This window comes from Gavialis gangeticus, unplaced genomic scaffold (genome assembly GCF_001723915.1).
Source record: "Gavialis gangeticus isolate Ggan-Ray unplaced genomic scaffold, GavGan_comp1, whole genome shotgun sequence".
Lineage (NCBI taxonomy): Eukaryota > Metazoa > Chordata > Crocodylia > Gavialidae > Gavialis > Gavialis gangeticus.
Window position 1 is genome coordinate 40,084,018 of NW_017729004.1, and position 15,212 is coordinate 40,099,229.

General features: G+C 41.8%; 1 protein-coding gene across 1 annotated transcript in view; it reads left to right on the forward strand.

Moving 5' to 3' along the window:
• ARHGAP21 (Rho GTPase activating protein 21) overlaps positions 1–13,294 on the forward strand; it is a 103,577-nt gene extending 90,283 nt beyond the window's left edge. Inside the window, exons 19-25 of the mRNA XM_019507957.1 lie at positions 1,198–1,271; positions 1,358–1,447; positions 3,637–3,762; positions 3,935–3,976; positions 4,300–4,405; positions 6,221–6,252; positions 10,756–13,294. Coding sequence (XP_019363502.1) covers positions 1,198–1,271; positions 1,358–1,447; positions 3,637–3,762; positions 3,935–3,976; positions 4,300–4,405; positions 6,221–6,252; positions 10,756–12,465 — 2,180 coding nt within the window. The 3' untranslated portion in view covers positions 12,466–13,294. The remainder of the gene's footprint in view (positions 1–1,197; positions 1,272–1,357; positions 1,448–3,636; positions 3,763–3,934; positions 3,977–4,299; positions 4,406–6,220; positions 6,253–10,755) is intronic.
• Positions 13,295–15,212: the final 1,918 nt, after the last annotated feature.

The window sequence follows — 15,212 nt, forward strand, 5'->3', positions numbered from 1 at the left end:
ATATATATATATATATATATATATAGTATAAAGCTAGTATTCTGTTAACTTTAGACCTTCCTTTTACAAATCAAACTAACATTTTTCTTTCTTACTTCTCATGCTAATCTATGTTTTTAGAGAATTTTTAAATCATATTATTTTGTGTGTTAACTGAAAGGAGGCATAGCTGGAATTCAGTTTGGTACCACATTTGTGGGAATAAATTTGTTGATTTTTTTTTTTTTTTTACTGCAAATTAAGTTTAAGTAGTTTATATATAGGTCCTGTATAAAGAAGTGGATTCTTAAAAAATATATTTTTGAGGAAGTGATGAATTAAATTGTAATGACTTCGCTGGTCACATTAGTAGAATTCATAGATCTGGCATCATACAAAGTAGGCTGGATGGGACCTCTGGAGATCGTCTAGTCCAATGGGGGCCAACCTTTTTGGTAGACTTGCCACAAATTAGCTCTGCACCCTCCCCGAGCGCCACTCCATTCCCCTTCCCCTACCCACTTTTCTGCCCTGTGCTCCCTGCCTGACCCGCTGTTCTGGTTTCTGCTCCCTATCCTGTCTGCCACTCTGCTTCCAGTCCCCTTTCTAATCCACATGCCACACACACAGACTGCCTATGCCAGTTGTGGCACCTGTACCACATGGTGGCTACATCTGATCTAGATCAACTCCCTTCTCTCAAAGCAAGATTTTCTGTCTAAACCATTCCAAATGAATTAATCTTACCTGCTCTAAATTTTCAACAATGAAGATTCTACAGCCTCTTTAGGTAACCTATTGCAGGGTTTAACCACTCTCAACAGTTAGAAAATTTCCCTTAATAGTCAACCTAAGAAGAATTTTCTCAGGAAGAACTTTCTTAGATTGTTCCAGGAACCTGTGTCCTTGGAAACTTTCAAGAGCAAGTTAGACAGATACTTGACTGGGTTGGTCTAGTCTGGGATGATCCTGCTTTGAGCAGGCAGTGGGACTACATGACCTTCTGAGGTCCCTTCAAGTCCTACTTTTCTATTATCCTAAATTTCTTTTATTGCAAATAAGACAATTTATTTCTTGTCTCTGTTTAAATGGTAGAATAGTGTATAGCTGAATTCCATTATGCAAAAGTGAAATGAGGTAACTTATGATTTCTGAAAACTGTTCACAGTGAAACACATTCCTTTCCCCCAACCCTCCTTTTTCTTTTGTTTCGGACAGACAAATACGCAGATTTCATAGATGCCAATAGAAAAGAAGATCCTGTAGAGCGTCTAAAAACACTAAAACAATTGGTAATCTAGTTTCAAATATTTGAAATTCAGCACAAATTTTGTACTGCACTGCTTTAGACTACATGCTAAAATTCTGTTTGTTTCAGATCCATGATTTACCTGAACATCATTATGAAACTCTGAAGTTTCTTTCAGCACATTTAAAGACAGTAGCAGAAAATTCAGAAAAAAATAAGGTATTAAAATTTAATATACAAGACCTCTTCAACTTCCTTATTTAAGGAAATTTTCTTGGGATGCATTATTTCAAGGGATAAGCACATCTGTACCTATATAGCAATTTGACTTTACCTTGATTAGTAAATAGTTTCCTGCATTATGAGAAGACTTTTGACTGAGACAAAGGTCTTGTCAGCTCTTCATATGCCTACTTAATTCACTGGCAGACAGGTAAATCTGATACTGTTTATTAGCCCAACTAAATAGTTGGAAAAATATTTCTTAGCTAGCTTTTGCATACCAACTGCAGATGCTTCCCCAGCCTCCCCAGCCTGATGAAGGGTTTTTAAACCTGACAGCTTGCTAAGAAATATTTTTCCAACTATTTGGTTGGGCTAATAAAAGATACCAGATTTACCCAAAGAATCTTGTCTGCCTATGTCCTTAGACCAACATGGTTACAACCTACACCCCTGTACTTAATTCATTAGAGTTCTAGATTAAATTTATTTAAAAATGGTTCAAACCCCTGTGTAGAAATAGCTGGTCCACATCTATCTAGTTTAATTTGATAATTTTAGTGTAATCCATTTGCAAAACAAGTTAAACATGCCCATGTAGATGTTTCAGTTATTTTTACCAAATTGTTTTGGTTTTTTTAATCGGTTAAAGTAGTGTGAGTTTTCTTTGTAGACCAGAAGAGGTCTGCTTTACTGTCTGTAGATGGGTGTCATTAAAGGTCATGTGTAAGTAGGGGTTTGCCTTGATGTGTTTATGAAATTCGGGCTATCTCTTTTGTAGCATGTTATGCTGTAGTTGACTGCAGTGTTCCACAGTTTGCAAGATTAGGCCAATAATTTTGTATAGTGTTTGGGGATCCTGTAGGATGACGGGCTCTGAGGAAAACTTCCGAAATACCCAAGTCCTGTGGTCAAATGTGACTTTGAGGTTTGGACTCTGGAATCCTTACCTCCCATCTAAGTTGTTTTTGAGCCTATGCCCTAGGTGCCCTACATTTCTTAGACAATATTGAAATGTTTACCTTCTATCTAAATATGCATTATTTATTATACATTGGATATTTGTGGGTGATTAAAAACAATGCTTAGATTTGAAGTTAGCCTGGGCAGGTCGTTTTAAATTAGGCCACAAGCAGCATTTTATATATTCAAAGTATTCCATAAACTTTAGTTAGGTAATTCTGCTGATGTAACTGTGAGGGGAGTTAAGTAAGGTGATATTGTTCCCATTTTTCAGAGGGGTGGTATGACTTGATCAAGGTGACACATTTTGAGTCAAGATGAGGATTAGGAGATGAGAAATCCTTGCTTTGCAACCTTGTCCTCATTCTTGTGGACTATATTATGCCACCTATTTATTATGAGTTTATTCCATGTCATGAGTAAGAAAATATAAGCTACATCCACAATACATGGTGATAGAGTAAAGAAAGAGCTCTGCTGCTTTCTCAGGTTTTGTCAGAGGGATGGGGTTCAAGAACAACGTAACAGAACAAGAGGCTTGTATGATTCAGTGATTATCTGATGCAAATAAGTAGATGCACATGATAGACTTGTGTAGTATCTGCTTACTTCAGAAGTAAATGGCTCTGTGCATCTTAGAACAAGGACCTGAGATGATACAAAATATTTGGTTCATAGCTGAAACTCTTTGATTGGCGTTTAAACTATTTGGAGAAAAATACACTTCGGAAGCTTCCTGGATCTTAGGGTGCCTTGAGGATGCTTAGCTATCCTGTTAGAAAGCAGTGAATTTTTTGTTTGTTTTTATGCAGCTTTGAATCAAATGAATCGATTGTTTTATAGAAAACCAAAAAAATATGTGTGTGGCACAGAAAAGCCTTACTAAAGGAATAGGTTAGCAAGACTTTTCCTGAGTTATAATGGTAGGTTGGCTTCTGAGCTTCTGCCATTGTACAAAATATTTACTATAAAAGTAATGTTATAGACTTCTTGAGATAGTAGCATGAATACTATTAAAAGTTTTTTGAATACTATTACTTTAACTGGCTTCAAAAAGTAACAGTAGTAAATTGATTTTTTTGTATGGCACAAATCTATGTTGAACGTTAAAAAAAAATCTATTTAGTCAGTGCATTTCACTTAATATATTTTGTTTTAATGGGTCATATTGTTAAACCTCCATTATAAATGAATGATGCAACTTTATTTTCATTACTTCTCAGATGGAACCAAGAAACCTTGCAATAGTATTCGGTCCAACCCTTGTGAGAACATCTGATGATAACATGACACACATGGTGACACACATGCCAGACCAATATAAAATTGTAGAAACACTTATCCAAAAAGTAAGTGAATTCATTTCATTATTTTTAAAAGAATTACACAGACAGACCTTTTTCTTACTTGACCAGTCTGGGGTTTTTTGTCCTTTGAATAAAAAATGTCATTTGTAGTGATGTCCACTTTTGACTTTTCCACTTCCTGTTAGGTTTTCATGTGTTTTATTTTAAATTGTAGCACGACTGGTTTTTCACTGAAGATGATGGTGAAGAGCCGCTTGTAAGTATTGTGTTCTAATTACTTCAGTTTAGAACACAGTCCTGATATCTCTAAAATGTCTACACCTGCCTTATTGCACTATTGTATGCCTTGCTGTCTTGCTCTTCAGAAGCACCTTTCTAGCTTTCCAGCCCCTGCAGTAGTGAAAATCTAAGCTATTGTTCCATGTCTTTTTGTATTAACCATAAGGCAATATGGGAAAACAAAAGAGCTCATGAGGAAACTGTGTCCTCAGGTGAATAATGCAGTTTTCTAAATGTTGTTGAATCATAATGAACTCATTAAGAAACGATGATGAAGAGATCTTTGTTTATTAACTGTAGACAGCAGTTCAGGAGGACTACACTGTACAATCTCAGCCAGTCCCAAACATAGATCACTTACTCAGCAACATTGGAAGAACGGGAATATCTCCTGGAGATGTATCAGGTAACGCTTGCCTGGACAGTGTTAAGTCTGTAGGCTGGAATAACCTACTCTGTTACCTCACTGTAAATTTTCTATTTTCTTTTACTAATCAGTTGGTTTTCCCTCTTCTAAATGATCATAAGTACTTTTAAATAAATTACAGTTGTGATGGCTGTGCACGGTACATATTGGCAAACTCTGTTGACCAAAAGACATGTAACCGTTGAAAGATAAGGCAAACAAAAATACACACACTATTTTATTTATTCACAGTTATTCATGTAATACTCATCATAAGATAAAACAGATACATGCTGCTGTGTATAGTGGTTGCTGTGATGGCAGAAAGATTTATGTTCTATATGGTTCTAATAGTGCTCCTTCCCAAAGTTAGAAATGCAGTTAAAATTAAATTTCACTTGCTTATCAACTAATAGAAATTATTATAGGATATATTGAAATATGTCTATATTAAAGCTGATTTTCTTCTGTTTATAAAATGCCATCCTGGTTGGCTAAGGACAAGTATTGTAGGCTCTCTTTTGATGACTTTTTTCCCCTCACCGTATTGTTGCACTAACCTGGCATGTTGTTTCCCACAAATGTTATCCCTTTGTCTCTAGCTTTGTTTTAGTTTTTAAAGGGATGTTCAGCACTTACTGAAACAGTTACTCTATACTGATGTTGAAACAGGTGAAGTGGGAGGAGTCTATCACACGGTGATGTCACTAGTGGATTCTGTGATGTCACTGATGGACAGCTGGAACTGTAGGAAGAAGGAGGACTGTTGCCCACATTGTAGCTGCCTTGTCTGCAGAAACCCCCGTTTCTTGTAAATGCAAAAAAAGGGAAAAAAAAGTTGATCTGTGCTGTAAATTTTCTTTTAAAAGTATTTTGAACAGATCAATGCTACTTTTTAAAAGTTTTTCTGCTGTTTCTTGTTATTTCTGAAGCAGACCCTGAGGAGAAATAGCATGGTATGGTCTACCGGTTTTTCTAGTCATAAAGCATTAGCCATGTGTCAAAAAGGGGTGTGGCATGGGGCTCAGCTCTTTAAGCCAGGGGAAAAAAGTCCCTCAAAAGTTGGAAAGCTTCAGTGTAAATATTTTCTAGTCATAGTGCTAGCCCTTTCCTACCCCCTTTATAACTGTATAACCTCAGTTCTTGCCAAAGAGTAAAACGATGGTCCATTTTTCATTTTAGAATAGCGCTTGTTACTGAAATACAAAACTGGTAGCTGCTGAAATCTAGCTTGTTAAAAGTAAAATTTTATTAGTAGGTAGCTCACTCGAGGAATGCAGATATAAAATTGGGTTTTAGAACATAAAATCTTATGTTTAAAATTCAGCCCCTTACGTTATATAACTTTTAGCAGTTTGATAAAATAAATGTAACATACAAGGATAACAATTTGTCACGAAGGCAGCCAAAAATACTGAGGTGTCAACTTTTGCATTATATATTGTATCAATCAAAGAAGAGTACCCAGTACAATCCTGAAAAGTCTCTCAGCTGTGGACTTGCAGGGCTGTATACTTAAAACAATTGAATAAACATTAGTATTTCTGTTTTTTATTTAGAGAACAGGGCTCCTTTGCCATTCCTATCATTGAGCTGGTTCTGCCTACAATTCACAGCATCCTTTCATGGCGGTGGCTTTCTGTGGTGCAGCTTGCATCTTTGTGAGCTCTGACTATCCACTCTGTTCTGGTTTTATTTGCTTTCATATTTTGTTCTGTGCTTGTCTTTTTTTCCCCATAAGTCCAGCATTGTCTGTTTGAAAAGCAAATCTTGCAGAGAACTGACCACATTTTTGTTTTTGATTTTATTGCACAGATTCAACAACTAGCGACTCATCAAAGTCTAAGGTAAATCCAATTTGTGAAAGTATAGCCTTTTTAAAGAAAAATTAAGATATGTATTGTTATATACAACTTGTTTTGTTGTACTGGCTGAGTGATGCCCAGGTTGTTAACAGAAGCAGAAAACTATTCCTTCACCCATTAGTTTTGAAGCAAACACTTGGAAAAGTTGTCACTCATGAAATTTGTCACAACTGACTGTCAGTAATGGAAGCTTTAGACTGAAGCAACTTTTGGTTCCAGTTGGAAACTAATGGCTGTCAACTCTTTATATCACAAATCTCATTTAATTGAAGCAGTATGGTATTTTCCTTTCTCTTGTTAGCTTACTCATGATACCCAGACCCAGGGTTGCTGCTGGCAACCCTTCCAATCCTAACTTTCTATGGTTCTATGACAGGGGGTGAATCACTCTGTCTTCCCTGTATCTTAAGCTGTTCCTCTAAAGCAGTGGTTCTCTGCTGAGGCAAAACTGAAAATAGCTGCAGCACATTAGTGCACTGCATTAGGGTTATCAAAAGCAGCCAGGAAAGCTGACTTGTGCTGCAAGCCTTTCCCAGTTTTTGTCCATCCCGTATGCCTCTGTTTCCAAGAGATGCTGTGGAAGGTTGGCCTAAGAAGGGTCGCAGCGTGAACCAGCGCTCTTGCCTGCTTTACAGTTATCAGAGAACACAAATGCAGGAGGAGCATGCACATGTACCACAGCTCTTCCTGGTCTGGCTATGCACGAGATATCCAGGGAAGTTGTATCTGGTGATGGCATCACCCAGCTGAAAATCACTGAGGTATATTGACCATGGCAGTGGTTCTTGACCAAGGGCTGCTGCTACATTCAGAAGGTTGTGGAGGGATGCCCTGATTCTGAAAACATTTAGAACCACTGCTCGAAATCATCTGCTGCCTGCCATTTGAAGACAGGATAACAGGCCAGATGAACCCATATAGGAATTTTTATGATGTTTTCTTACGTGTGTCCCTCCGTCGGTGTGCATAGAATACAAGGGCATATTCACTGATGATTACAGTTCCTGACCCCACGTGATATCAGGTGTTGTAGCCAAGGACTTCCAGGCAAAAGGCCCTTTAGCAAACACTCCTTGAGTTAGGGAAGCTATAGGTAGATCACTGGACACATGACTCAGGAGGTTGGATTTAGTTCCTGGTACAATTATAGACTTCTTATGTGACCTTAGGCAAATAGTTCAATCTAGTATGTGCCTCAAGTCCTGAAAACGTAACGTGGATTGTATTCTTCTTTTCCTAGTGGCAGGAATAATAACATCTTAGAGAGGCAATTACACAGATGCATAGATTGTAAGTGGCTAGAAGGGACCTTACAAGATCATCAAGTCCAGCCCCCCCTGCAGTAGGCAGGAAAGACAAGTGGGGTCAGGTGACCCCAGCAAGGTGACCATCCAGTCTCCTCTTGAAGATTTCCAGGATAGGTGATTGCACCACCTCTGGAAGGAGTTTATTCCACTGTGTGCACACCCTAACTGTCAAGAAGTTTTTCCTAGTGTTAAGCCTGAAACGGTCTTCCAGGAGTTTGTGACCATTACTCCTCGTTTTCCCCAAGGATGCCCTGGTGAACAGTTGTTTGCTGAGCCCTTGATGCATTATTCCCCTTATATAGCGGTAAACTATATACTGGGATGATGGCTATACAAGTGGCTAAACAGATAATATATTGGATACAAACGAGCTTTCAACTTGTCTTTGGCTTATTGGGCATTTATAGATGTGCTCCGGGGGTGGGGGTGTTAATTAGCAAGCCATGCTAATTAAAAGCACCAGAGCATGATGTGTATCAGCATTCCTGTGCTAAAAAATGGTGGTGGGGCACTTTGAAATAAAGCTCATCAAACAAGCTTTAAAGTGCCTTGCCCCCGTTTTTCAGCATGGGGCTGCTGATACACGACACTGGAGGCTGCTGGAGGATGTTGACTTACAGCACATTGGAGCAGCCTTGCTGTATGTCTATAGGAGCCCATTGTGTTCACTTACAGCACCGTGACTGCAAGCGCTGCGGAACTTAGCTCACCTGTGGATGAGTGGACTGGCCCCCATCTTTGCTTAAAATAGTTATGTGTAGGGACCTACCTGAATCACAGTGAGGCAAAGGATTTTTTGCAGCCTGCTTGCAGTGCACAGCCAATTTTGCAGGCCCCTCCCCTCAGCGCTGATTGGCAGAGAGACCCTGGCAAAGGGAGGTGGGACAAAGAGGCAGCCACCATCTTGATTGCTGGATGCTTTGTCGGCTCTGCCCCTTGGTGCTGATTGGCAGAGAGACCCCTGCAGGGGGGAGAGAGACAAGGGGGAAGCTGCCATCTTTGCTGCTCTGCCACCTGGCACCTTCCCTTCCTGGCATCGAGGACCACTGGTTCCTATTGGGGAGCCAACATATTATTTTTTTTAAGCTTTTAGTTTATTTTGTTGTGGAGAATCCTGGATTTTGTGGTTTACGTGAAATCGGCAAACCCGTGGATTAAGTAGTTTCCTAGATATGTAATATTTATTTTAAGTTTTAATACAAGTTGAGTAAAGTGTTACACCTTTAGGGCAGGGGTTCTCAATCTGTGGGTCATGACCCTGCAGCAACTGAAAAGGGGGTTGCAAATTCTCTTCCCTCCCTAGAAGGAGTGGTGCTGCCACTGCATGCTGTGCACCACTTCCCTGTGCCTAAGTCCAGCTGGCCAGCCACTGGGGCTCTGCTCCCCGCTCAGCAACCAGCCAGACTTGGGTGTGGGCAAGTGGCATGCAGTGCGCTGCCACGGCACAGAGTGCTCGATGGTGGTGGCAGCCCAGCCCCCATGCCACCGCTTCTAGGGAGGGAAGAAAAATTTGCAACCCCCTTGTGGTATCAGAAAGTTTGAGAACCCCTGCTCTAGCAGAACACTGCACACTGATAAATGATGGGTGACAATTGTGGAGGGTACCTTCTTTCCATGGAGGCTCTAAGGTGCACTGTTGACAGCCCAGAGGTCACCAGCTTGCAACCATGGCATGGTCATGTCAGATTCCAATGAATCTGCAAATTCTGCTAAGTACCTCGTCACAAGGACACACAAAAGGAAAGGACCTTTCTTCCATGCGTGTCTCTAACACCAAATCCTTCATTGTTGAAGACAAGCACATGGGAGGGGAGAAAGGGAGTGGAGGGAGTTCAGTTGCAGGGGGTTTCAGCCCCTGCTGGAGGGTGGGGTGCGTGTATTGGAGCCCCCCCCCCACCTTGGGCTGCAGAAGGGTGCTCTACTACTACACTCACCCCACCCTCCAAAACTGGCTAGGGAACCCGTAGAATAAACTCCCTCTGATCCCTTTCCCCTCTCCTGTTCTGAAACAGAGACAGGTTGGGAGCAAGGAGGGGCTGTTGCTAAGGCAGCCAACAGCTATATTTCCCTCTCCCCTGGAACCACCAGTGAACTTCTGTTTGTTCCAGGGGTCACTGTAATGCTCAGAATGCTTCCTGCAAAGCGTTCTCAGCTACAGCGAGGAGCTGCACTTCTGTCTGCACCCATAGACTGTAGATACAATGTGCAAATAACTGATGCTTTCACTTGCTTTTGTTGAACCTCAAGCATAGTTGATCAGCCCTAGAAATACCTACATAAAAGCTTCTGTGACTGATGTAAACAAGTGACCTGCCCTATTTATGTCATTATAATAATATTTCATATTTATTCATAAGAGTGCCTACAGTGCACCAGGTCCTGGTCAGACATCAAAGGAGGCAAAGTCCTGACCCAGAGATTCCTTTTCTAAAAAGGATAAACAGCTATGGGAAGTTAAAGGGTATTGAATAAAGTGGTCAAGTGATGATGATGATGATATACTGCAAATTCAATTTTGTTTTTTAGGGCAACTCTAAAGGGGAGCGGGGGGAAACCCCTTCAGTTCATCTACCTCCTTGTGATTTTTGTAAAGACTGATTTGAAAATAATTTACTTATTTTATGCATTTGCTGTCAGCACTATTATTCTTGCATCTCAGGCCAAGAATCTTCCAGTTTGGGCATGACAGGAACTTAGTATGGAAGCAGGGTAGTTCAGAGGGAAGAGGATTGTGATTATGCTGTTTTTTTCCCTCTTAAATAATTAGTTAACATTTGGAATAAAGGAAGCCTCTGATTTAAAAAAGAAAAAAAAAGAGGATGCCTGGAACCCCTCCAATTAAATTATCAGTGAAAGTTCTCCAAAACCTTCACCAGTAGTCTTTTAGCAAAGACAAGACTGGAAGTGATATTGAAGGGCTTGTTCCCCCTCTACAGTCTGGTTTCAGTTTACAGGACTGCCAGCAAACAGAGCCTTTCTTCCTCGCTGTTGTCATAGCCGGAGGCAGGTAGGACTGGAATTAGTAGAGCTGACCGTGTGAAGGACTTTTTTTAGTTTGAAGAAACACAAGCGAGAGCTCAGTCTAGAGCCCAAAATACCCACTTAAAATATCAATCTAATCACTTAGCTTTATTTGTTTTAAATTCTAACCTTGCTCCCTGATTTGTATTTAAAACAGGGCTCCTGGGGATCTGGAAAGGATCAGTATAGTAAGGAATTGCTTGTGTCCTCCATCTTCGCAGCAGCTAGTCGCAAGCGAAAAAAAACAAAAGAGAAGCCACCCCAAAGCAGCTCGGAAGATGAATTTGACAGCGTGTTCCACAAGAAGGAGCTTGCTGAACGATCTTGTGAAATGACAAAAGAGGATGCAACTACAGGGGAATGTGAAAAAGGAAGAGACGCGAGAGGGAGAAAACAAAGGATGTTTGTGCCGAAAGAAAAAGAGAACAGCAGTAAAAAAGACACAAATGCTGCGAAGGATGACAAGAAGTCAGGAAGGAAAGAGTGTGCCCCTTCAGAGGCTTCTTTGGCACCTTGCCACCAAAAGCACACAAAGTCACCTGATCTCAGCTGCTGGGTAACCTTGCAGAAAGATTATCCTAAAATACCTGTTTCACAAGCCACCTCCCATATTGAGGAGACAGTGCCTGACTCTGACACTTCTTCCCAGGCTTCCCTACGCAGACTCTCATGCAAAAAAGTAGCCAGCCCTGAAATTAAATGCAGTGAGTTTTTAGCTGCTTATGTCAGTTCTGTCACCTCAGACTACTCGGCCACTTCCTCTGCTGTATACCTAGATTCTGGCATGCTGAGCCCTGAGGTGCAGTTGGTGACAGAAAGCAAGGGAGAGGAAGCTGATGATGAACAGAGTGAATTGATCAGTGATGGTCGACCCATGGAAACAGATAGTGAAAATGATTTCCCTGTCTTTGCTACAAGATCTGCTGCTGAAAGACTGTTGAGGGGAAAAATACAAGAAGTAGCAAAGACAAGTAGGAGGAACTCTGAAGAAAGCGAAGTAAGCTGTACTGATGGAAGTTCAACGCCAAAGTTAGACAGCCGCAGACTGTTTAGTTCCCACAAACTCATTGAATGTGATACACTTTCAAGGAAGAAGTCTGCCCGGAACAAAATAGATGGTGAGGGTTTTGGAGATGCTAAAAATGAAAAGGACTTGCCTACTATGACCAAAATGTTTGACATAATGAAAAAAGGAAGATCAACCAGCAGTTTAACTACATCAGCGAGAAGCGAAACTGAAAAACAAGAACCTACATGGAGACTCAAAATAACAGACAGGCTGAAACTGCGGCTGAAAGCATCTGCAGACGATATGTTTGGAATAGGAAATCAGAAATCTAGCTCTGCAGAGATCTCAAAGAAAAAGAGCATCAGGAGAAGACATACGCTTGGAGGGCAGAGGGATTTCCCTGAACTAAGTGTTTTAAATGCTTGGAAAGCTCAAGAGCAGAGTCAGAATAGAGAGGAGTCTGAGCTTTCAGCTGTGAATCGGTTAAAGCCAAAATGTCCAGCCCAGGACCTTTCAATTTCAGATTGGCTTGCACGGGAGCGTTTACTCACTAGCACAACTGACCTTAATACGGGTGAAACTGGAAAGCCCAAACTTGAGAACACTAGCTTAGCAGACCCATCTCAGACAGAGATCCTTTCTTCTGCAAAAATGCAGACAAATGATGACAATTCTTCTAGCAATTTGACTTTGATCAATAGAGCACCTCCTTCAGGATCACCTCAGCCACCTGACCAAGTAAATGGTGAAAGTTACCAGAACATGAACAAAAGCAACTTTAGCCCAGCAATTGATGCCCATCCTCATAAACTGTCTGGGACCCAGGTAGTCAGATCTCGATTCTACCAGTATCTTTAAAATGGGAAATATGTCCACTACAGCAATTCAATAGCTTATTGTTACACTTCTCAGTAACTGTGTATATATGTTTTCTTGTACTGTTGTTGTTATGCAGCCTTCATATGGGCTGGTTTCATCAATATGCACTGTGGAAAGTCTTCACAGGGCATTACTACAGCCAGAAGAACATAAAAATGTTAAAGTATAGATATATATATATATATTTTAAGAAAAAGTATATTTGATGGCTGCATACAAATGTTGAACAGAGCATCTGATGCAACATGCTATGTAGTGTATACATGGTTTTATGACCTGAGAGTTGGCTTGGCATTAGTATGCAGAAAAAAATGTTCTTTTGGTTTAGTCACTAACAAGTGCCTCATCATGAATTCATTTGTTTTGTTAGGGTGCCATATTGTTAATTGTTAAATTAGAGAAACTAACTACAAACAAATGCATTTTATCTGTAATAAATTTCATTACATTTTACAAATTTTAACACAGGTGGATACAGAGCTTCCATTCTTTAGGCATTCCAGTTGGATCTCTGAGTTTTATATTCCAATTTTAATACAGTTTTTGAGTTTTATGTGACTTGAATTTTTAATCTTTCTGTAAAATAAGTAACTTAAATGTACATATTACATGTGTATCTGTTTTTCAGATACCAGATTTGATATAAATGTTGTAACATAGCAGTGTAGATAGTGGATCCTGGATGGAACTGGTTTCTTTTATTGAGAAGAATATAATTCTGCATGAAGACATATTGAATCCAAACCTGTATCTTGCCTGTGTGCACACCCACTTAAACACTGGAAATAAAATTGTTTTGTTGACTTTTTTGCATGACCTAGTTTTCATTCTAATGAGTGATCTTAAAATGTTTTGCTTACAAGTTGCAATGAGCAACTGCAGCAAATACCAGAAAACCTGCATTTATTGTCTAGAACGAGCAATAAGCTGTGTGGAACAAGGCACTTCCAAGGTTTGGGGTTGCAGAGTGTAAAGGATCTACTACTTCATCTACACATAGGGTAAAGAACAGTGCCAAAAAGGTTAGTTTAACACAGAGACTTAATGATCTTTCTTTTGATTTTTCAAACTTCATACTCGTCCTAAACCCTACACTAAATTAAATTTGTTATGTGGTATGATTTTTTTTTTTTGTTTTCAATATTCAGTGCGTCTGGTACTATATCAAAAGATTACTAATCTTTCAGAACTGCAAGATACTAAATATCTTAATCATTAACCCTTTTTCATTGCTAGTTCAAGAGGGGTAGTGTGTTAGGGTGTGTATCTGGGTTAGTTTGCTTTGGGCAGTTTATGTAAAAAGACTAGCTTATGGCTTGTGAAAACTTTACAGATGACCCTACCTACATGTCAAACAACAGACCCTAGAGCAGGGGCAGGCAAAATACGGCCTGCAGGCCAGATCTAGTCCACCAGGTGCTTTCACCAGACCCACAGGCACCCACCAATTAATGGTACCCTGCTTAGGTCACGTGATTTGCTCCCTCCCTTGTGCACAGGAGGGCCCTGGCCCAGGCCACCATGCACAACTTCTGGGTGGAGCCATTGCTGCCACTGTTGCAGCTGCCAAGGGACCTGCTTGGCTTCCCTGACCTCCAGTGGCTGCTCCTCATGTCCCTGATGCAACACTTGCTCTGGGCAGCAGATAGGGAAGTGGTGGCAGGCAGAGGGGAAGCTGCAGCTGGGCGGGAGTGTGAAGCCTGGGGGTTGGGGCCCATGCCCAGTGGGGCGGTGGGAGTGTGGAGCTTGGTTGGGCAGGATGTGGTTGTATCGGGTATGAGGGAGGATAGGGGGGTGTGAGAACCTCCCTACATTTTCCCCCCCACCATGGTGCACAGGTTCTGAGGCTGATGGTGGCAGCAGCAAACGGCAGATCCTTGGGATGCTCATGGCTTGTGCAAGCAATCACCTGGCACTGCACAGCTTCAGCCAGTTCTAGGAGCTGCATGTGGTGGTGGCAGCAAGTGGGTCTGCTGACCCACTTCTGTTGTGCAGGGCTCCCCGCAGCACCTTTGCAGATCCCAGGACTCGTGCACCACTTGGGGAAAGCCCTGTGGAATGGCACCTGTCCCCATTCCCTGCTGCCACACGCATCTCCTAGGACTCTGCTGGAAGAGTCCCAGGAGCTGTACGTGAGCTGTGGAGAGCCCAGTACAACAGAGGTGGGCTGGCCTGGCTCCACATGCAGCTCCTGGAACTGGCTAGAGCCACGTGCTGCTGGGCAGCTGCAAGTGTGTGGGCCAGGAGCACCCCATGGAGCTTCTGCCTGCTGCTGCTGCCACCAGCAGCAGGGACTGTGTGCCATAGGGGAGCATGGGAGGGGGTCCCTACACCCCCCAACCATCCCTGACACCCTACCCACACCCCTCCACATATACACACACCCCTCAGTCACAGTCCCCCAGCATCTCAACATGCTTTGCAGCTGTGGGCTAGGCTGTGCTGTCTGCTCCAGAGAGCAGGGCTGCCCCTGTCCCTCTGCTCCCTAGCTGGAGCAGTGAGAGCTGGCTGACAAGGAGGTAGGGAGGTAAGCCCAGCTAGGGATGCAGCCCAGTTTCCAGGGGTGAGGACTGCCCCCTCTCCCCTCAGACAAACACTGGCTGGGGTCCGGGTCCGGGTCCGGGGCCAGGGAGGGGGGTTAAACATCCCCTCCCCTGCTCAGACTTACTGCTGGCTGCAACTGTGGACTACAATTCCCAAAGACACCTGGAAGCAGGAAGAGGAAG